Source organism: Phocoena phocoena, chromosome 14 (genome assembly GCF_963924675.1).
Source record: "Phocoena phocoena chromosome 14, mPhoPho1.1, whole genome shotgun sequence".
Lineage (NCBI taxonomy): Eukaryota > Metazoa > Chordata > Mammalia > Artiodactyla > Phocoenidae > Phocoena > Phocoena phocoena.
Genome location: NC_089232.1, coordinates 39,701,595 through 39,725,143, shown reverse-complemented (window position 1 = coordinate 39,725,143; position 23,549 = coordinate 39,701,595). Strand labels below are relative to the sequence as shown.

At 42.6% G+C, this 23,549-nt stretch overlaps 1 protein-coding gene across 10 annotated transcripts in view; it reads right to left on the bottom strand.

Moving 5' to 3' along the window:
* Positions 1–1,510: 1,510 nt before the first annotated feature.
* Positions 1,511–23,549, bottom strand: part of BCL11A (BCL11 transcription factor A) — a 97,962-nt gene continuing 75,923 nt past the window's right edge. Inside the window, exons 3-6 of one of the 10 annotated variants that reach the window (XM_065890642.1) lie at positions 17,063–17,164; positions 11,653–11,795; positions 10,053–11,115; positions 1,929–2,020 (exon numbers count right to left, since the gene is read on the bottom strand). In XM_065890642.1, coding sequence (XP_065746714.1) covers positions 1,929–2,020; positions 10,053–11,115; positions 11,653–11,795; positions 17,063–17,164 — 1,400 coding nt within the window. Of the gene's footprint in view, positions 2,021–9,748; positions 11,796–17,062; positions 17,165–23,549 lie in introns of those variants that run through there. The other 9 variants (XM_065890643.1, XM_065890636.1, XM_065890635.1 and 6 more) reach the window with 9 other exon arrangements.

The window sequence follows — 23,549 nt, the reverse complement described above, 5'->3', positions numbered from 1 at the left end:
CACTTGTCTGGAGGTCCCATCTCACCTAGATGAGAGGAACTCTCAAAAACTCATCCAGGCCACCTAGTTAATCAGGGTTATTTATTTGTCATGGAAAAGCCACTGGGGAAAGATGATGGCAAGAAGGGCTGCTTGCTCCAAACTCCCTCTGGCAGTGTGCACAGCTGTTGGTAGGAAGAGACACTTTTGTGTGCCTTACCAGTGGACATCCTTGATCTCTGTGAGCCATACATGTGTGTGTTCGTGAACGTTTATGGCTTGTGTGCTAACATGGGGAGAGACAATCCCCTTGACCAGTCACAGAGTTCAGTGGAATTCACTGGATGAGACATCAGAACATCTGGCTTCTCTGCTCTCCTTCTCATTGACGTGGCCCTGGGCAAGCCGTTAACTTTGGTGAGCCTCAGTCTCCCCATCCACAAAGTGGAAGTCATGAGATCTGTCCCAACGAGGATCAGATGAAATGATGCACATGAAAGCACTGTATAACGTATAAGGCAGCACACATCTGTGAGGAGTCATTATTTATGATGAATAAGCAGGAAAGAATCCAGATGCCAATTATTTTTCTGTCTTCTCACTAGGCTAGGTAATCTAGCCAGAGGGTGAGTGGGTAAGATTTTCCCCACTTACGTTCACAGCCAATTTGTAAATCTATAATACACAGGTGTCTGAGTTCTATTATTTATAAACCTATTTTAATATGCTATATTGTTTCTAGTTCTCTTCTGGATCTCCAGGCAATAGAAAACACCAAACTTAGAAAAGTTATTTGCAAATTAACTGGGCCAGAAGGAATTTTTAATCACTCGTTTGTAGACCTAACATTTGTGTCACTAATTTCTAAGGAATGGGGCACTATTACGATTACAATAGCGTGTTCTGATATGGACCTCTTTCCTCCTATCATTTTTTTCCCCTTATAAACCTGCCCCAAATTTCCTGATGTGGGTAATAAAGAAGTTTTATGTTTGTTTGTTTGTCTGCATTAAGATATATTTGCTGAAGTTTGGGGAACCTAAAATTAGAATACTTAATAAACAACTACTGATTTTCATCACCTTCTTTGGGATTTACCACTAATCCAGGGATATTAGCTTTCTTGAGCTAAATTAAAAGACAAATTCAAATCCTGCATGGTAGCCACCAAAAGCATATATTTGAAAAACAGAATTCAGCATGCCATATTATGCATTATTTAATGGTATGCAAATTATGTCAGACAGTTAGGAAAACCACACTTTAGCGTTAATAAACAGCAACACTACTACTACATTAATTATGATATTGCTATGATTTATTCCCAAGTTTTGCATTTTGATTCTCCTTGAAAATTTATGCCATCTGATAAGCAGTAACCTATTTCCCCTCCTACACCTCCTACCCGTTCCTCAAATCTGTTCCTCCTTCCCACCCGATGGGTATCTGCAAAAACGGGTACAGAAATACAGTCTGAAGCGGCTGCATTGTCTTATAAGCATTAATAATTAAAGAACAAGCAAACACCACCTAAAGCTCCAACATTTATTGTGTCAATGTTAAGCACACTTTTTAAAAGACAACATAGAATGTATAGAAACAAGGGGTCTGGGGGACTCATGCTCATTTCCACAATACGGGGAATTAGGTTGGCTGGTCTCAGAAGGGCCAGGACGGCACTCAGGACAGCGATGGTCCATGGGCCCTCAATATGGGACTGATTCACTGTTCCAATGTGGGTCTGTTTTTTTGTTTTTACTTTTTATTAAAAAATATAAATAAAATGGCACTGCAGGCCCGGGCAGGAAGGACACTGCAGGACTCTGTCTTCGCACAACGGCTTCTTGGAGGCTACTGTCAGAAAACATCACAAACTAGCAGGATGACAGACCACGCAGATGTCGGCTGGGCGGCACGCGTCCACCCCGCCCCTGGGGGTTCAAATTTTCTCAGAACTTAAGGGCTCTCGAGCTTCCATCCGAAAACTGCCACACATCTTGAGCTCTCTGGGTACTACGCCGAACGGGGGTGTGTGAAGAACCTAGAAAGAGGTTGGAGACAGAGGAGGGGGAAAAAAAAAGTACAGGTGTGACTTGGCCCAGTCATTTTCTGTTCTCTAACTAGCTTTTTAAAATTATAACTTAAATCAAGCACAGGTTGAGCCACCGGCATCTTAAACATGATTTCAAACTCAATCTCCCCCACCTCCCCCAAATCTCTGACCTCTGAGTGCCTTCCCCATGCCTCCCTGCCCGCCTTCCCCCGAAGGACCCGGACACCCTCCCCGATCATAGGACAGTCCTAATAAGCTGGGGACACACCTGGAAGGAAACACTTTCCCTTATGACTGAGAAAACTGAGTAGGAAACAGTCCTTTGGTTGAGGAGAACAGGGGAAGGAGGAGGGAGGGGGACATTTCCTTAAAATAATAATAAAATTATAAAGAAACAAAAAACTCAAAATTGATGTAAAAGCAGCACAACGAAAACATGAAATGTCATCAAGTTCAACGTCAAAGCAGCCAACGATTTACAAGAGGCGAACAAATCTCTGAAGAGGAAACCAGAACTCAAAATAGTTGCTCCCAAATGGCACCAAAAACTGCCTGTAGTTTCTTTCAAACATGCAGTTTTCTTTTCTTTTTTTTCTTTTTTGTAAGGGGACAAGGCAGTGGTGAAGGGAAGAAGGGAGTGGTTATTTTCCTCCAGGGTTCCTCCCTTGCTTTGTACATTGACTCGAAGCAGCAGAACTGGGAGTCCGGATGTGCCGAGGAAGAGGGCTACGACTGTGGCATTCCAGGCCTCGTTGCCATGGCGACCCGAAGCAGGGGCCTGGGGCCTCCTCTCCCCTGACTTGGCGCCGCAGGAGGCCCAGGGTCTGGAGCTCAGCTGCTTTCTCGCATCCCCCCACCCTGAGCAGTGGAGACCTGGGCTGAGGGGCCTGCTGTGTCCAGGTGGGCTCTTGGGAATTCCATTCCCAGCCCAGCCCTAAGTCACTGTCGTTGAGGCCCCTTTCGCTGATACCTCCCCCACACCCCCCCGCCATCAAACCCCTTTGTCAGACCTGCTACCAATATTTAAAATCCTAACAGACAAAGTATAGCTAGCATGGGCATGTACCACATCCATTGTTATTTAAAAGCACAGCCCCCCTATGGGTTTGGGGGTCCTGCTTTAAAGGATAGACTTTGGGGAAATGGCTTAATTTGCCTTTTCTGCCATCTCATAAAGACCTGATAAATGCTCCCTTTATCACTTTACAGAAAGGGAAAACAGTATTTGGATCAACCATTGAGTTGCCTTCAGCCAAGTTTAGGTTCTTGAGTACAATGGACCCACGTGAACTGTATTGGTCTCCTTTCCCATGTGAAAGGGAGGAATTGATCGCATCCCATGATCATGAATGACACTGGGAAATAGAGAGAGAGAGAGAAATAGGCCCATCCCCTTAAAGGCTGATTCACTGGCCATGTGTTTTACTAAATGAAACAGCGGGCTAATGGGATAACAAGATGACAGCAAGCAAAAGAACAGACCCACAAACCCATGTCTACAATTTGTAGCTAAAGCAACCCTGGAATAAATGTACATAATCCCAGCTCCGTCTATGTGTTCTGATGTCCATGTCTCTAAAAATGGGTTCATTTATTGTTAATTGGGAAAGCTGCAGGGCCTTAGGAGACACTTAGGAAAATTTGCTAAGTGGCTAATGCCTTTTAAAAGTTAACAGTCTTTTATAAAACACTTTTCCAAGCAGGTTTAAAGAACACTGCTAATCCCATCCTCATACCAGCAAAAGTCCCACAATTTTTTGCTTTTTTAAATGGGAAGTAGTCTGAAAAAAAGAGCATAGGATGTGTACATTCTTGAACACACCAGGCCCAGGGACAATGGAGTAACAGAATCATAATGAAGAACACACGACTACAACACAGTCATAAGAAATCATGTTTGTGTGTATGGAGCCGGGGAGGGGTTTAAAAAACGAAAACACTGTTATTTCCTCCCTCACTCTCTGAGAGTAAAGTGTTTGAAGCAGGACAGAATGGGGCCTGAGGCTTCTCAACTCCTTTCCAGGAAGGCCTGAAACATCCCAGTACCTTTTAACAAACTTTTAGTGTCTGTGAATAAACCAGCTCATTTCCTTATTTCTCCAAATGAAATGATATCTAGCCCCCGCCGCCACTTCCTTTCAAGTCCTCACTTCAAGCATTGTGAATATATACAGTATGAACTTATTGCATATACAAAAATGGTATTTAAATAAACAGTTCTATCACAGAATGCCCTGGGAAAAGCTCAGCTACTTCACACTTCCTGCCATTGCTGGTACAAACGAAGACCCAAGCGTTCACCTCACTTCTTAGCAACCTTTAAAATATGTTCGTCTCACTCTTTTTGTAGGTCCTAAGCAGAGAGAGGAGAGTTACTGGTTTCAGGATGAAGGTAGTACATGTGCTGGAGAGTGTCTGGGTTAAAATCTGTGAGAAATAGTATTTACTGTATTCCTGTTTATTAAATTGTTCTCAAAATGAAGATAAAAAGGAACATGTTAAGCTTTAGGAGTTCAAGTATGTAGAGAACATTGCATTCAACACATCAGGGGTGTCACATAAACTTAAGTCGAGAATTTTGAAATGTGTTCATGTCCTTAGCAGTTCCTCGTTTTAAAGCTTTATCATGAATTCATCCTACTGTTGGAAATGTTTTTTGTTATTTTATATTAAGATTTTTAATTTTAGGGTTCCAGATACAAGATGTCATTGATAAGTTATATTCTTGTTGCCTAGGTTTTCAGGCTTCTATTGTTCACGCAGCTTCAGAAATAATATTTTATAAGAGGGCTTCAATAAGTCAGGAGACTGAGAACCCTGAAGAACCTGTCTCCCAATAAATTTATTTAACTTTGGGACCATGTAAATCAAACATAATCTGTGATTTATCACCAGATGTTTGCACCCTCCCCATTCCCCATTTAAGAAATTTGAGCATACAAGCATACAGTATCCACCATTAATTCTGTCTGTCAGGATGCAAAACCTAATTACACTAAGAGCATCATATACTGAGAAATTTAAATGAATACTGTATATAAAACCTGCACAGCTGTACTCAGAGCCCCTAATAAAAGAGTAATAGGAATACACAGCGGTTTTATGGACATTTAATATGGTGGAGCAAAGTCACCATGTCTGAAACTGGCATGGCACTTGAAGAATATTTCTATCTGTCTTGAACAGCATTCTGGATTCACTTGTGAAGTTAAACTCATCTAAAACACATACATCACCCCTCACTTCACTGCCAATTATCAAGTTCTGCAAGTACCCCCTCATTCCATCCCAGCTCCTGTACCATTTATGCTCTCCCAAATCATCTCTTACCAGATTCCTCCCTGCCTCCACTCTCTGCTTCCCACCCAAACAGACTTTTAAAAAATACACTTACTTTCTCTATAATTTAGAAAGATGAAACAATTCTTGCCTCAGATAAAAGGCATTCTGTGAAAAGGCCACCTCACAAGGCACCAGGGCATAAGAACTGAGCAACAGAAATGCTACCACAAGACAACAGAACGGTTTTTGTTTTGTTTTTTACAAAAAGAAGAACAATGTCGTATCCATTCATCTACACTGGGAACAGGGAGACAGTGTCACAGAGGTATGTGTTTAATAAAGCAAATAGATGCTGCAACATGCAGTATTTGTAAAACTGACAACACAGATTTCTAAGTAGGGGTTTTTAAAACAGACCTAACTTGCTTTTCAAAGACGTTGCTTCATTTTATAAATCTGTTGGTTGGCCAAAAGATAATTGAAGGGTATTCCCACCCTCATTTGCTATCAACCAGGAAGACCCTATAAAAACAGCTACAACATCTGTCCCAACTAGGGTCCCTAGGATCTCAGAATCACAAAGCAACCATATATCTCAGGAAATTAGTGGCTGATTCCACAGGTTTGGCCAAAGCTGGCTAAACTCCTAGTTACTGCTTGCTTGCTTACTTGCTTTCTTTTTTTTCCCCCCTCTCTCTTTTACCTGATGCTTTTGTTTCTGGATTTTTAGATTTGAGGGGTGGGGTTATTTTTGGTATGAGGAAAGACTCTTATGTGGAAACAAAAGAGCTGATTAAAAAAAAAAAACAACTTTTTTACATTATGTTCTAAGATAGGGCATGATGGGAGAATAGAAAAGAACTTTTAGACAACAAGAACACAAAAAAATCCAAAGGGAATAAAGGTTTAAGATGCTATTATCAGGAAGTTTTTCATTTATATCTGAATGGATTACTGCTAAGAGATGGAGGGGAAGTTTTTAACATCATACTGAAAACACTTTCCATTTCTCGAAAATTATTCTAGAATTATAAAGTCTAAACTATTTCCATGGCTTGAGATATGTCTATTTTAATATAGTAAGTATTTTATGTTCCTTTAGGGTATAATACACGCATCAAAATGCCCATAGAAATAATCTTGAAAAAGACTGACTGGCCTTCTCTTAAAACCTGTTATTTTCTTGAAAGTAATTTACAGAGTGTGTCAAATGAGGACACAAGAAGCTTACATTGTGTACTTTAATTTTTTTATTTTTTTCAATAAAGGGACAAAATGGGTGTATGAACAGGTTAATGCAGACAACTGCCAAAAAAACACAGACAGTGGTTTTTCCAATAGAACTTAACAAAGACCAGAAACAAATACAATAAAAAGCCAGGTTGTAATGACCTTTGGTCATCCAAATAAAAAAAAAAATAAAAACAAAGAAAAATAAAAGATCAAATTAAGTGCCTCTGTTTTGAACAGGGCACATAAGCAATAATAAATAGTGACTCCCATAGTAAAAGATAAAATTTCAAGTTACGACAAACAGCTTTCATTACAGGAATAGAAAAGGCCAATAACAAAATATTCTGCATTGCCATTTACAAAAAAGTATTGACTAAAGCGGGCTTTCTCTTTAATATGCTTTGCATATGAAATTCTTTCCAATCTAAATATAAAGCACCATTTAGTTTTTGGCAATGAAAAAAACTGCAAAACATTGGTTTTTTTTTTTTTTTCCTTTTTTTTTTTCTTTCTTTCTTTTACTGCATATGAAGGTAAGATGCTGGAATGTAGGGTGATAGAAGGAAAGGGACAAAAAGCACACTACATAACAAACCAACGTTATTAGCTTGCAGTACTGCATACAGCATGGCAGCAGGAAAAAGGAACAAAAAAGGATATGTACAACCCCTATGACAGCCATCCGTGTGACATTCTAGCAGGCTCCCCCAAACCGCCATTATATGGCTTCTCATCTGTACAATGTCACACTTTTTTCCTTTTTTTTTTTTTGAAGCATACAAATAATTTGCACTATATTATCCTGCCAAATTAAAAAAATATACTGTGGCAGCCTGTCTTTTTTTTTTTCCACTACCAAAAAAGGTACATTGATACCTTTTAAGAGAACAAGCAACAGTTAAAAATACAAGCTTCAATATAAATACTATAGTGCCTAACACTAGATGAACATTTAATTCAAATACCATTCTAGAAATACAGAAAAAAGACCATAAATGTGTTTTAGCATAGGAATCAACATGAGTGTGCATTTTCCTATATTTAAGTACTATATAATCTTAAACCTTTCCCCAATGTATGTTTTTTTTTTTTACAACCTGAAGAGCGGTGTGTATCCAAGGCATAGAATTTCCACTACCATTTTTAAATGGATAACAAGTCTTGTAACACCACCAAGACAATGGAACCCTAAAATGCAGTTCCCCCCTAAACATAATGAAGTGTTTTTTTAAAAAATTCTTTTTTTCTTAACATTTATATTTAAAAAAGTTTTGTACAAAAAATCCTTGCACTGTAGAAGCGAAAGCAATCATTCATTTCTATGTTAAGTGTATTCTGTTTTCCATTCACAGCGCTTGCAATGTTGAGTCCGAGTAAGTAAGCTCATTAGTCAAGTAAATGGCGGGCAAAGTTTTTTTTTTAGTTTTTTTTTTTTTTAAATGCTCATCAATGAGATTGTGTTCAAATTATTTTTTTCAGCATTCTTGCAACTTTTCCCTTAAGTATAGACCTGTAAACTGGGAAAATTGTACAGTGCACTTAATTGTCCTATCTGAGCAGGTTTATTTTATACTCAACCTCTGTATCTCTGATTAGAGAAAAGATACAGATATTACAGGCAGAGTCAAGTGCTATTTGAACACCAACTGGGGCAGATGCTAGCTTAATAAAAAAGAAAAAATTAAAAAAATAAAATAAAAACAATGAATCCTCTTTCATGTTAACACAAATAGCACACAGTGTATGGAAAAGAAATGAAGTACAAATTTTAGGGAGCACAGACATATATACTGCTACTCTTAAAATTCTTTCTCTTCTTTTTTAAGAATGTCACATTTAAACGCAAGTCTTAAGAATTCATAGTTAATCATCATTGTATCAATATTAGCTTATACACCTGTTCTAGTTTAAAATGGCAAACAGTACCACATTGTGCTAATAAATCACATATTTTTTTCCTCTGTTACCCTCTGTCAAACCTTATTGTCAGTCTCTTCTTTTTAACATGCTATTCGAGGTCTTAAAGTTTATCGTTTGATTGTCCATTTGACAACCAAGTAAATCTGGATCTATTTCTTCTGGTGCCAGAATTTTTTTTCAAAAGACATTATTTAAAACAAGTTATCTTCATAAAATGAATCCCTTACTAATTATTTAATCGTGTTCCAGAGCTTTTGCACGTTGCACATTCAATTTAATCATCATTTAAAAAAAATAAAACTTTGGGCAAAAGAGCCCCTTTCTTTTAAGCTCTCATCAGGAGCAAAATAGCTTTTATACTGGTATAATCAGTTTTGCTTACAAGATTAAACGAAAGGGAAAAATGATGATTAACTAGGACATAATGGGTCATATTTTTAGGTAGCCATTGTTGTGAGAAATACAATATAGCATTATACTCTAGGTCCTAAGGTTTATTACCTCACCCAATGCTGAATTAAGCTACAAGTTTATAACAAGTAGAAAGAACCATCAATGTGGTTTTAATAGATCCAAGGCACTCATATTTTAAAACCAAATGATAGAATAAACTTGTTTTATTTTTCTGTTAATTTGTCAATTCAAGGCCTTTCCTTCATCTCCAATTGATATATTTAACCCTTTAGAGACAGACATTTAGCTTGTAGAGATTTGCTTTCAGTGCCATCTATTCTGTCTATAGAGGGTTAATCCAAAGACTGTTTTCCCTCCTCATGTTATAAAAGAAAACTGTACATGATATGTATTACAGAATGTATGCAGCATGGTCTTTTTCTCTCTCTCTCTCTTTTTCTCTCAGAACGGAACTGGAAACAGCAACATGTTTTCTCAGCAACGAATCGGGGACAATTTAAAATAGCCATAACATACCATACATGCTGTCTAAGTTTAAAAAAAAAAAAAAAAAACATACACAACATGTAAATTATTGCACAAGAGAAAGGCTCAAAGTTTGCGTAAAATGCAATAGTATTGCCCCATACAGATCATGCATTCAAACGGTGAGAACATAAAGGAAAAAAAGAAAAAGAAAAAGAAAAAAACAAAAAAACAAAACAGGTGTGCTGGTGACAAGCACTCTCATATTCTTAGCTTCCGTTACTTCTGTTTGTTTGTTTGTATGTTTAAATCACATGGGACTAGAAAAAAATCCTACAGGGTGTGGGGCTGGAGGGCGATGGGGAAAGGGGAGGGTGATGAAAAAAGGAGGTGGCAGGTGGGAGTGAGGGAGGGGTATTAATATACCTCTATTCAGTTTTTATATCATTATTCAACACTCGATCACTGTGCCATTTTTTCATGTGTTTCTCCAGGGTACTGTACACGCTAAAAGGCATCTTACAAATTTCACATTTGTAAACGTCCTTCCCCACCTGGCCATGCGTTTTCATGTGCCTGGTGAGCTTGCTACTCTGGGCACAGGCATAGTTGCACAGCTCGCATTTATAAGGCCTTTCGCCCGTGTGGCTTCTCCTGTGGACAGTGAGATTGCTACAGTTCTTGAAGACTTTCCCACAGTACTCACAAGTGTCGCTGCGTCTGCCCTCTTTTGAGCTGGGCCTGCCCGGGCCCGGACCACTAATATGGGGCGTGCTCCCTCCACTTCCCGTGCCGCTGCGCCCCGAGATCCCTCCGTCCAGCTCCCCGGGCGGCGTGGAGAAGCGCAAGCTTCCGTTCTCCGAGGAGTGCTCCGACGAGGAGGCGAAAGGCGATTGTCTGGAGTCTCCGAAGCTAAGGAAGGGATCTTTGAGCTGCCTGGAGGCCGCGTAGCCGGCGAGCCACTGCGAGTACACATTCTCCGTGTTGGGCATCGCGGCCGGGGGCAGGTCGAACTCCTTCTCGAGCTTGATGCGCTTGGAGAAGGGGCTCAGCGAGCTGGGGCTGCCCAGCAGCAGCTTTTTGGACAGGCCCCCCGAGGCCGACTCGCCCGGGGAGCAGCCGCGGCCGTTAACAGTGCCATCGTCTATGCGGTCCGACTCGCCGGCCACCGAGTCTTCGTCGCATGTGTCCCTGTGGCCCTCGGCCTCGGCCAGGTGGCCGCGCTTATGCTTCTCGCCCAGGACCTGGTGGAAGGCCTCGCTGAAGTGCTGCATGGAGCTGAGCACCATGCCCTGCATGACGTCGGGCAGGGCACGGCCCTCGTCGCCCACGCCCACCACCGCGCCCCGCGAGCTGTTCTCGTGGTGGCGCGCCGCCTCCAGGCTCAGCCCGAAGCCGTAGTCCACCCTCTCGCTCTCCGTCAGCTCCTCCTCCTCCTCTTCCTCCTCTTCTTCCTCTTCCTCGTCGTCCTCCTCTTCCTCCTCGTCCCCATTCTCCGGGATCAAGTTGGGGTCGTTCTCGCTCTTGAACTTGGCCACCACGGACTTGAGCGCGCTGCTGGCGCTGCCCACCAAGTCGCTGGTGCCGGGTTCCGGGGAGCTGGCGGTGGAGAGGCCGTCGTCGGACTTGACCGTCATGGGGGACGACTTGTGCATGTGCGTCTTCATGTGGCGCTTCAGCTTGCTGGCCTGTGTGCACGCGTGGTCGCACAGGTTGCACTTGTAGGGCTTCTCGCCCGTGTGGCTGCGCCGATGCACCACCAGGTTGCTCTGAAATTTGAACGTCTTGCCGCAGAACTCGCATGACTTGGACTTGACCGGGGGCTGGGAGGGAGGAGGGGCGGATTGCAGAGGAGGGAGTGGGGGCGTCGCCAGGAAGGGCGGCTTGCTACCTGGCTGGAATGGTTGCAGTAACCTTTGCATAGGGCTGGGCCGGCCTGGGGACAGCGGTGGGCTAGACGTGTTCCCTGCCAGCTCTCTAAGTCTCCTAGAGAAATCCATGGCGGGAGGCTCCATAGCCATTGGATTCAACCGCAGCACCCTGTCAAAGGCACTCGGGTGATGGGTGGCCAGGGCCATCTCTTCCGCCCCCAGGCGCTCTATGCGGTGGGGGTCCAAGTGATGTCTTGGTGGTGGACTAAACAGGGGGGGAGTGGGTGGAAAGCGCCCTTCTGCCAGGCCGGAAGCCTCTCTGGATACTGATCCTGGTATTCTTAGCAGGTTAAAGGGGTTATTGTCTGCAATATGAATCCCATGGAGAGGTGGCTGGGAAGGACATTCTGCACCTAGTCCTGAAGGGATACCAACCCGCGGGGTCAGGGGACTTCCGTGTTCGCTTTCTAAGTAGATTCTTAATCCATGAGTGTTCTGTGCGTGTTGCAAGAGAAACCATGCACTGGTGAATGGCTGTTTGCAAGTTGTACATGTGTAGCTGCTGGGCTCATCTTTACCTGCAAAATAATACAACACCAACATCAATGTTTAATCACCAAGGAGGGCATCAGCAATTGCTTATTTATGTTCCACCTCCAGCCTTCCCTGCCCCCAGCCCTCAACCCCACGGCCTAAGCCCTCACTGACCTTATCCCCTGTGCCTAGATGGTGCTGGCACATCTGGAGGTTGGTGCCCAATAAAAATTTGTCAAATCAGTCTTCCTGCCATTTGACTCAGTTCTAAGAATTTTAAATCCAGTCTTCAAAGTAGAAAGATCTAGATCGATTCAAGCTTGAGGATGAGGATCCCTACATTCTAGAGAAATTCAGCAAACATCTTCTGAACTTTCCAGTCTTTCACCAGCTGTGTTTTGGGGCAAGCCATTTCATCTCTGTACCTCTGTTTTCCTTGTCCGTTAAGTGAGGGATTTGGACAGGCTGGCCTAAGGGAAACTTTCCTGCTTTCCTAAATCCCCCTGGGTGGCAGGTGAACTTTCTAAACAGGCAATCATTTCATGGAGATATGAAAAAAGAGAAGGTCAACTCATTACAATTCTCTATGGCCCTAGAGATGCTTTTAATCTTAGCCTGAAACACACTAATTGTTGATATTGTTAAAAATGAGAAGGTACTCATGAAATAATTACGTGGAAGAGAGACTAGCGACATCCTCACAACCCCAGCCTGTGTGAGGGTCAGTTAGTCCCAGTTCTGGTTCCACAACACCCCACGGGGATTCCCATTTTTATCTCAACGGCTGTTACAAAAAATCTCAATAGAGAAATTTAATTCAGATTTAACCAACAGGCCATATCAAATCTTTAGGAGTTGTCCACCCCAGTCAAACAAATGGGAGTCTAGAGAAGTTAGGTGGAGTGTCTAGTGCCAACTTAAGCAGACACAGCATCCTAGCTTAAGAACAGTTAAAGCAGCCAGCACCATGAAGGGCAGCAGGCTGAGAAATGCTACACTAGCCTCCTCCTCATTATTTTGAGAGGCTAACAACGTGAACCAAATTATACAACATCCTGCGCCCTCAGCTGAGCCTCAGCTCCAGTTGAGAAAGAAACAGAAAGATACAGTTCAGCTAGTCAACTCTTTGGCCAGTAGCCAAGCCGTCTGGAGAGGGGCCCTGCTTAAGTCACATTATTCTCTCTCGCTGAAAAGAACCCGAGAGTGGGAAATGCCGCTGTGGCAAAGAGGGGCCAGCTTGACTTCCCAATCATTCCTTTTCGGTGATAGCTAAACTAAAAAACACATATAACAAGGGAGTAACTAACAGTTTACCAGTCAACTCAGCATTAAAAAGGGCTCAGATGCTGGTGGCCAAAGGACTAGGATGAGAAAAATCAGTAACTTCCCAGGAATTCCAAAAAAGACACTGTATAAAGCACAAATGAGAAATACACTTTAGTTCCCCTTTTTAAGAGGCGTTCCTTAAGGCCACAGATAGTATTAGTCAGTAACTCTTGAAAAAGGAAAAAATTCACCATGGAGTTAAAGAGTGGGACTGAGGAATTAATCAATTATGATTCTTCCATTTAGCAAGTCAGAAAAGCTGGCAGCATCTTCTCAGGAGCCCCAAACACTCATATTCCAAAACAAGCCAGCCTCACTCAAGCACTTGTCTGAATAATGGACTCCCTGCCCTGACCTTGTAATTTACTTTACAATGCATTTATAATCTCACTCAATATATCCCACTCCTGGGTAAATCTCTTTAACAAGATTAGATGATAAGATACCAAAATTAGGTTTCAAACATTTGCTAATGTGGAGGGGGAAAAAAAAAGGCAGAAAGATTTTGAAAGAAAACCGCTGACATTAGTATCACATTATCTGCCTATTTTTGTTTGCCTTCTCTCTTCAAAGGGAAATAAAAAGCATCATTGAGCGTATTTTCATAAATTTTTTGTTGTTGTTGAACAATGACTTGGGTCCTAAATAGGCAGGAAAAAAACTATCTAGTTCCAACTACCGTGACCCTCTGTGGCTTTCTCCTTTGCCTCTCTAGGACTCTGTGTTATTATCATACATTTAGCCTGACAATCTGAATTGGGTAAGTAAAAAGGAGATTTGTCAGCTGAAGCAAGTCGTTAACACTTTCATCACTACAAATGCCTTTAAATCATATTTTACCTTATAATATTCTATTGAAACCCAGGACTGGACCCATAATTAGCGATGCTGGTTTTGCATGCACCATGAATGCAGTCATTGGTAAATGCCGAAATCTGTATAGCACTACATCAAGGGTCTCATCTGGATCCTTTTAAAAAGGCTTAAATGAGAAAAGTCCATTTTATTTTGCCGCACTGAGCTTCCTAAAATTTTGTTTTCAAAGCTATGTGATCATGCTACAATATGTTAACACTGTGCTGTTACCCTCCCCTCTCTCACACATCAGGTTAGAGAAAATGGCATTTTATCTTATAATGAGCATACAACATACAGTTTTCACTACCGCATTTTAGTATTCCCATCAACTAGATATTCTAGATCATGAGGGCAGCTAGTGTAATCATAATGTCAATGAGAAGGGCTGTTACGATTGAGACTAAAGATTACATGGAAAGAGCTGCTTTGAAACTGGTAATTATTACCAGTCCACTAATAGCAAATGATGCATTACAGTTTCACCATATAATCTGTATTTCACTCAGCTCATGCCCGTGCACCATATTATATCACAGGGCTCACGGATTCTAAATTCCGAAACTGCGGTCATCAATAAATGTGTTACTTGCCGTAATTTGTGAAATTACTTTGTTCATAACATCTTTGATGGTTTAGAAAGACCAGAATTGATTTCCTGTGTGGCAAAATTAGGGCTACATTGATTTATTGACGTGTAAAATATAATAATATTCTTCATTTACTCTGATGGAAATCAACTTCTCAATTTGAGAGCCTCATTGGGCATTCACTGGGATTGTTTTGATTTAGAGCAATAAACGGAGACCTGGCCCCGAGCATGGGAACTTGAGGCATCAAAACGGTTAAAATCAGCTATTAGCTCACCTACAGCTTTTACTTTATTTCATTTTATTGTATGGAAAGGAATAACCCCATTCCTAGTTTGTCACCAAGGCTCAAGAGTCATGATTTAGAAGAGTGATGTCTTATGAGGGACCCCTGGCTCTACTATTTACTAGCTGGTAGCTCTGGGACAGTCATTTAATTTCTCCGAGTCTTAGGTTTCCTATGTGGAAAATGAGCGTGAAAAACAGTACCTTAAAGAATTGTGAGGCTCAAATGACAAACATATATAAAAGCTCTCTGTAATCTATCAGGTCCAACATGAATGTGAGTTTTCATTATTACCAGGCTTGATTAGTTACCACGAATGATGACTAACCACACGTTACACACCCACAAGGGCTTCTGGAGGAAAGACTGGAATCCAGAATCCGGGCTTTCCCAGGCCAAGGGGAGGCCCTGGTTAGAAGAAAGCAAGAGGGGGTGATTTTTAAGGCCCTTGCCCATGGTCCACCCAGCAGGGAGGCTACAAGGTCAGTGCTAAGTGCTCTGAAAGCCAAGGGCACTGGTTAAGGCAGCTGAGTGGGGTGCGGGTCAGTTTTGCTTCAGAACTTTCTGGATCCCTACAACCCATTTCCACATACCTTGTTCTGGTCACTCCTAAACTGGTCCTGCCGGCATGGGCACCAGCAAACTAGGCTCCCTCCCATTGCCGGAAGCAGGGAGAAGACAGGGGCTCCTTATCAGGCTACTGGTTTCCCACCCCCTAGATCAAACTCCCTGCCCTCAGGAGGATCCAGAGGAAGAGAGAGAACTCACTCCCTTCCTACCCCTTCCCTCCAAGGGTGGCTCTGTTCCCACAGCCAAGTAAGGGCCCCAGGCACCCCCAGCAAAACGAGGTGAGTTCTGCCCACCCAGTCAGCATGTAGGGACTTGAAACCATGAGTCCAAACCCCTAAACTCTGTACAATCAGTGACCTAACCCAGGCTTCTGCCCAGCTAGGCTTGTGGGTGCCTGGGGCGGGGGGTGGGGTGGGGTGGGTGGGCGGGTGCGTGGCAGGGAGGTGCTTTTAACCCCTGCACCACCCAGCAGTCAGGACCTGAGGGCTTGTGAAATTCATACAATAACTCTTTGTTACCTAGACCTAGGAGTTAATAAAAATAAACAACTAGCTTCCAGTCTGATCTCAGGGCGCAGGCCCTGCCCTGCAGACACCATTCACAAGAAGGTTGGGTCTAGTTGACCTCCCATCTGAAAACAAGTCACCTTTAAGGCCCCAACTCCTGCATTTTGCTCTCTGTTATTCCCTCTCCACGACACATCATTCCCTTTCTTCTTTTCTTTCCACAAAAGGTTATTTTTTTCATTTACTTTAAAAATATTTTCCTTAAATACAAATTAGATGCCACACTTCTTTTCTTCTTGAACCTGCTTTTTTGTGTTTGTGGTGGAATCAATCCCCCCTCCCCCTCCCCCCCCCCCCGCCCCGCATCTGACTTTTTAGCCATGCATGACTCATACCATTTATTCCTACAGAGAGAAGCAAACTGTATTACCTTCTAAAACAACATCTTTCAAAAACATTTTTTTCCCAAAAACATTTTTATAAACATACGAATCTAAATTTCATAAGGTCCCCACTATGAAAGTTGGCTTAAGTAACTGGATGGTGGTAGTCGTAGTGATGGCGGGAGGGGTGTGTGTGGCATCTTTGAATTTTAGCAACAATGCTATGCATTTTTCTCTAAATCTAGGAGAAAAACAAATAGAAATCATATATGTCTGCACATATATAATGTACGATGCATATATAAAAATATACCATGTTTAAATACACACGTAAATGCATATATAACATGCATGAGGATAACTCTAGAGTAACTGTGAACTGACTCCTTTCGGTTCTGGCCTCTGCTAAAGACATATGCCATGGCGTAAATCCAAAGTCCTAAATGAGGCCATGGGAGTAAATGTCCAGCAATACAATGGGCCCTGAACACACAGATGTATGCAGTCACCAGCCATGGAGCCACACAAGACCCTGGGGAGGAGACCCGCAGGGATGAGCTGCTTTCAGCCCCATGCCTTCAGTAAGGAGAGAGACAGAAAGGGGAGGGAAAAAAGCCACTTAGGGCTGAATGGATTGGGGGAGCTGGGTGCCAAGTGAGTAATGGAATATACATATGCAGATGCCAATGTATTTTGGAAATAACTCCTTTCAGTACTTAAAAAGTAAGGGTAATTTCCAGAAACTCTCATCTCTACACACATGGACGTTTGTAGAAGAAATAATGCTCAACTTACAAATACCCTGCGGGGCATATTCTGCACTCATCCCAGGCGTGGGGATTAGAGCTCCGTGTGTAGAACGAGGGGAGGAGAGCCCCCTCCAGTGCAGAAGTTTATCTGTGAAAGAAACCCAAAATCAAGCACTAAAGCTATAAACAATGTGCATCTTAAACCACAGGATACCACATTTCAATTCCATTAAAATAGGTTAACATCATTACAACAGCCTTGCAGATAGTTAACAGGCCCGGGCCTGTGTCAAAAGAACAGTGGTGAGTCCTTTCCCACAGTTCTGCTTTGTTTTTAATTTTGGTCTTTTTTGACAAAAGGGAAGGGAGTTTGTTTTAGGTATGGGGCAGCGGGGGGGGGTTCTTCGGTTCATTTGTTTGTTTGTTATTGTCTGATAATAAGAGATGTGTAAATAGCAAGGGGAAAATCGGTAATATGACTGGCAGCCTGGTAAAATGGGGGGATTTATCTGCAAGGCTGGTTTACATGCATACATTTACTTTACTTATAGACAAGCTCAAGCAAAAAACAATACGGTAACAGGAAATGAGTAGATTTGTGAATCTTTTCTTCTAGAACAGAGTCCCACTCTGCCTTTCCTGTCCCACTCTTCCCATTCTGTCTTTATGACAGCACCTTCAATGATAGGGAAACCTTGGGCATCTCAGGACCTGGAATTCTATCCATGGAGTACCCCATGTAGACATGGCTTCTTACAGCACAAAGCAGTGGGCAATAAAGATTAGACTTCTGGGGTTAAGATAACTTTGGCCAAGTCCTCACATTAAGGGTAAGGAATCCTACCGTTCAATGACAAGGAGCGAAGCAGCATTCCAAAAATAGCAACACCCTGAAAAACGTGGCCCACCTTCTCTATTCTACTGCACTGGGTTGCACTCTGGTGAGGAAAAATGACTTCTCACACTGATAAACATAAATCTAGCCGTAAATCAAGCCGTTTTAGCCGTGAGATTTTTGTGAGAAAGGAAATATTTGGTTTGTGCAACCTGGGGATTGTATGGTTTATGTGGTGAGTTCCTAGCTTTTCCAAGTCCACCTTGAGCTAACCAAGCATGGAGAGGTCAACCTTGAGACAGAGTGGAGGAGAGATGGAGCAGGGACACTCCGTGTGTCCTAGAGGCTTGGAGTTTGTGATGATTGGGGGAGGCGGGAGAGAAGAAAAACAGACTTTGATGGTGAGTAAACAGAGTATGTTTTCCATTAGCTTAATATTAAGAGCACTTAGAAGAGTTGTTGTTATACTCTAGGATAGCAGGTCTCAAGTGTAAAATACATCCTGTTCTCCTTCTATAGATCATGCTGCCAAGAACAGCCAGGGCAGTCAGCACAAGGTTTCCTTTCATGAGGAGCCTGGTGGGTAACAATGGCGTGTTGCTCGTGGAAGCTCTTACACGGAGGCATAAATCTGTTGTTACTGGGCCTGCCCAGGGAGGCAGCCACGAAGGCTCCGCCTAGCCCGAGACCATCTACAGAGGCATGTCCTCCTCCCTGACCCCAAACAAAACAAATACCACAAAATGAACCAGCAAAAGCAGGAAGACTAGACTTAAAAAGCAAGCATGTCTTCATCTAACTGCTTATGTTCTATGAATTGAGAGGCAAGGGTAAAATTAACTACAGATTTAGTCATAGTGTTTTTCAACGAGAAATCTGAGAATCCATTTTTGCACTTGTTCTTGCCTCAGCTATTTAATAAGTTTGTTTGTTGCCAAGACTGAAGTCTGTTTCTTAGGAGACCCATACAACTGAGTACTGTGACCCCAGCATAAAAGCAACAGGGTACTTGGACCCTCACACTGGGAAAGACTCATTTCATATTCCCTGCCACTTACTCTGGGAAGACCCTGAGGTGCCTCAAATAGACCCCCAGCAAGCAATGGGAGAACCATTAACCTGGTCCAGGCCTGACCACGTGCATGCATCTCCTGTTGGCAAACTCATCTACTAACCCATTGGCCTAGAGCAAGCTGAGTTTCTGGGGGTAGCAGCCTGGCCCAGTTCCCCACAGCACTAGGCCACAAGGCAAAGTGAGGGCTCATCAAGGAGAGCGTCTGAGTATCTGCCCCCATTATTTGGTTTGGGGTTTGGTTTTGAGTTGTAAAAAACCTTAGAGATCATCAAGTCTAATGCCTTCATTTTACAGGTGGGGAAACTGAGGCTTTGAGAAATTAAATGACTGGCTCACAGCTATAATGATGGTTAACCACAAAAGTGAAGATCAGAATTAGTCTCCTGACTCCCCAGTCCAGTGCTCTTTTCTGGGATATCCATCTCTCTCCTCCCCTCTGTCGTTCCCACCCTGGTCTGTACTGCTCAAGAAGTACCAGTGAGAAGGGATCTCTTTCTCTTGACCCATTCGGAGGAACAACCTCTCTTGGGAAAGAGTCCAGCCCAGAGGTGCTGAGTGGACCTTTCAAAAGGTCCAAATGAACTGACTTGGTTTCAAAATTGGAAAACACCTGATCTACTTCCTGCACCTTGCCTCACCCCCCACTGTTTTCATCCTCTACTTCTGCTTCCCCTGCAGAATCAGCCAGCTGAAGAGAAACAAACCATTCCTATCAGCCTAACAAGCTACTGACACTGTCTTCGTGAGAGAGACTCATACTTGCATTTCTCTTCCTCCACGAAGAGTGTCAAACCAAAGACAATGGGGACCCCAGCTGATTCTGCAGCCTCTCCCGCCAAACACATCTCTGAACACGTTCTCATTGGTAAGTAGAATCAACATGCCCACAGGAACTGGAAATGCTGAATTGTTAATAGCTTCCCTAGGGTTTAACTTCTTGCTATGATGCTTTCAATTATCCCATCACAGTTTAGGCAGAGTAGAGTCTCACAATTAATGCTTCTAAGCATCACCCTCAACCAGCAGCTCTGTCTTCCCAGGCTGCCCTTGACTGAGGGCCTCTTCTCCTCCCACCTGCATTTTCGTTCTCCCCAGGGAGAGGTGGGCTCCGGTGGCTGGCAGGGAAGTGGGTGGTCTAGCTATGCTCTCTTTATTTCCTTGGTGGTTCTCTCAGGGCAGTGGTTCTCAAAGTGTAGACCCAGGCCCAGCATCAGCATCACCTGGGAGCTTGTTGGAAATGCAATGTCTCAGGCCCTTCCTCAGAATTATTGAATCAAAAACTGGGATTGGGGAAGTGGATGTAGAGTATAAGAATCTATGTTTAGCAAGCACTCCAGGTGATTCGTACGCACAATCCAGTTTCATAAGTGCTGTCTTAGCATGAGGGGAGGAATGGAAGCTGGAAGCTTTGATGTTCTCCTGGCAGCCAGAGATCCACTGGCTATGAGGCTCTCATCCCTTCTGTCTGGGACTCACCTCCTTTAGGACCAGAGCAAGCCTGGGAAATTCCTAAGGATCCCTCCATGTGGAATCCAAGGTTCCACCCTCCCTCACTGACCAGGACACGGAACAGGCCCAGACTCAAACAGGGAACGCTCTTTGCATAACATCCAAACCAGCTTATGTCAGGCAGATGGTATCCTCACTGCTTCCATAAATGCGGAAATGTTTGCAAATGCAGCTATGGCACGCTGCACGGGTGCAGTAAGCACTGGACTCCTGTTTCCCTTTCTGGACTCTCAAATGTGTTGCCCTCTTCTGAATTAATCTTTTCAAATGCCTTGTACTCCTCTGGTGAAAAGCATTTTAACCTGTTCTGTTTCATAAAAGTCTCTCCAGACCCAGCATTTCCACTTTAGGGCCTCAGAAATAAATGCCTTATGTATTATTAGGTTGCAATGTTTCCTTATGGCTGAGTAACAAATAACGAATCTTATCTTTCAGGTCTCATTAAAAAATCTGCCACAAATTGGGAATGGTTTTGATTGAATGTTATGCATCGGTCACTTTAGATTTCTATATGCATTGGGACCAACTTTTGACACAGAGCTCTATAAACCAGGTGGGATGTCCCTGGAATTGAAGATCATTAAATCAAGTTTTAGGTTACCCCAAGAACATCTCAAAGATTCCTTTACTACTGACCTGTTATTTGTTTCTGAAACTAATCACTGGGTGTGTCATATAGCCACATCACTGTCTACCAATCAACAAGTAATACCGCTGATCTACAAATGTGCTGAAACAGCTGAGCACAAAGCATTATTTCCAAAACACTGAATGACTGCTCCAGGTGCTGACTTTTATAGGAATTAAAAACCCAGGCCTCTCTAGAGGAGTAGATACACGTATAGATGTTTGCCGTTCACGAAAACGTATATGTGCATTTATGTATTTCTTTTCTTAACCATATGTTTCTAGATAACTTCCCTATTTTCCCAGCAAGACGGGGCACCAAAGAAGTAGAGCCATCCCCAAGAGGAAGGGTTACCCTGTGAAGCGTGACCTCCCACTCACCTTGCGTCTTCAAAAAAAGAGAAGATGACAACCCACTATGATGGGGAGGGATCTCTATATTGGTGACAGGCCAAAATAAAGAACACTTACCGCCCCTTCTAGCTCCAACATTCTCAAGTCCCCTCTCTGCCCTCAGCCAGTAGCCAACTTACAGACTACACTTAAAATGCATCCCGAAAGTTTGTAAAGTTCCCTGAACGAACCAATTCCCGTTCTATCAATATTACGGGTTCTAAATCACAAAAATAACTACAGTACAGCTAGTCTAGGATAGAGGCTTCTATATCTAACTGGAAAGCAAATCCACTAAATCTCCTTCTAGCTCCTGACCCTCCATTTAAGGCAGATACCAGCCCCCATCTCTCAGATCCTGTGACTTTTTAGAGTATTATAGAGCCAACATTAGCCATGCCTGTGTCTTGAGTTGTGTCAATCTGAACTGAAAATGTGCCAGCTTTACCACTGCTCACAGACTTCTTAATTAACCTTCTGATATTGTCAAAATCACATTCCCTCTTGTTCTAGAAATGAGCATTTACATGAGTGTTTTCCCCATCACTATGCTTTTTCACTGGCTAAGATTTTACGGAATTGTGATGCTCTGTATACACAAAGCAAGCAAGAATTCTTCAGACATCACACTATAGAATTTCTTTGCTGAAACTTGTTCATGGTCCTTATATTCATAGAGACTTCACCAATGACTTTCATCTCATCAATCACTCATTGAAAACCTTTTTTTTTTTCTTTTTTGACCAAGCCTATCACCTCAGAGCCTTGATTACCTAACAACACATTACTAATTTCACCTTTTAAGAGTTCTCACCCTAGGCGTCCACTCTATGAGTGAGGAGGAGAGATGACATCTTTCATGCCCCTTTATCTATAAAAATGCAAAAAATGCGAGCCACCAATCTGTCAGCCCTAAACAAAATTTTCTGCAATCTGTGTCTTTAACATAAGCAAAGCATATAATTCAAAAAAAAAAAGGAACTTGCTTTTCTGAAGAATAAGTAAGCCAAAGACATTGTGTTCCATCTTTGTGTTGAAATGCAGATTTCCCACTAAAAGGCAAATCCTTCATTTCAAAAGGTTGAATAGGATGATACTTAAAAAAAAAGAATTCCAACTGGTTAAATTTAGGGTGTTGAAAAAAGTTCATTCCAATAATATTTTTTGGCTCTGGGCCCTAAGTATTTTCACTTGATCATGAATTAGATACATTTTTATTACATTTTAAGCTCTCGCCTTAGAATGGTGGAACTTCTCGAGGAGAGTGGAAGGGCAGCTCATAAGAAGACAAATTGTTTTAGGACAGTCTTTTTTTTTCCTTTGTTTAACTGTGTACCTCACTATGGAAGACGTGTGTACCCAGGATAAATTCCATTCATTCATTCTTTCACGCATTCATTCAACAACTATTTACTGAGTGCCCGAACTCAGTGAACGATTATACTGCCCCAAGCAATGGGCTACCTCTGTGGGCAACGCAAAGAAAAGTCAGACACAGACTTCCCTACAGGAGCCTCCATCTAGTAGAGAAGATAAGCCTGGAAAGGAATCGCTCTGCTCCAAAGTAAAAAGTGTGTCATAAGAGAGGTACAGATAAACTGAACGGAAATTCAAAAGAGACAAATAACTTCCATTTGTAAGGGAGGAGAGTGGCTTTAGGCAAAAGGGAACTTAGGAACTGGACCTGGAGAGCCAAGAGGAAGGACTTTCTAGACAAAAGAAAAAAGCAGGTATTGATGCCCCGAGAGAAGGCAAGCTCGAGATGTACCCAGAGCAAATGGTAGTACATTTAAATCAAAATATTACTCACCAATCCATCCTGTTGATAACAGAGGATATGGTCATCTAAATAAACCCTCTGAGGGCTTTTGTGAAGGATTCACCTTCCACAACTTCTTATTTTCAAACATCACATTTTCTTACAATAATGGATGCAGCCACGTGGATGCTGGTGAAACTATGAAAGGTCATCTGTCCTGTTTTGTTTCCCCCCACCCTGATTGTTTTGCCCCCTGTTGAGTGGTGAGTGGTCTACCAAGGCAGAATTCACTGTGTTCTATTCCTCTGAGTCAGACAAACAAGTGTTGATAGCCA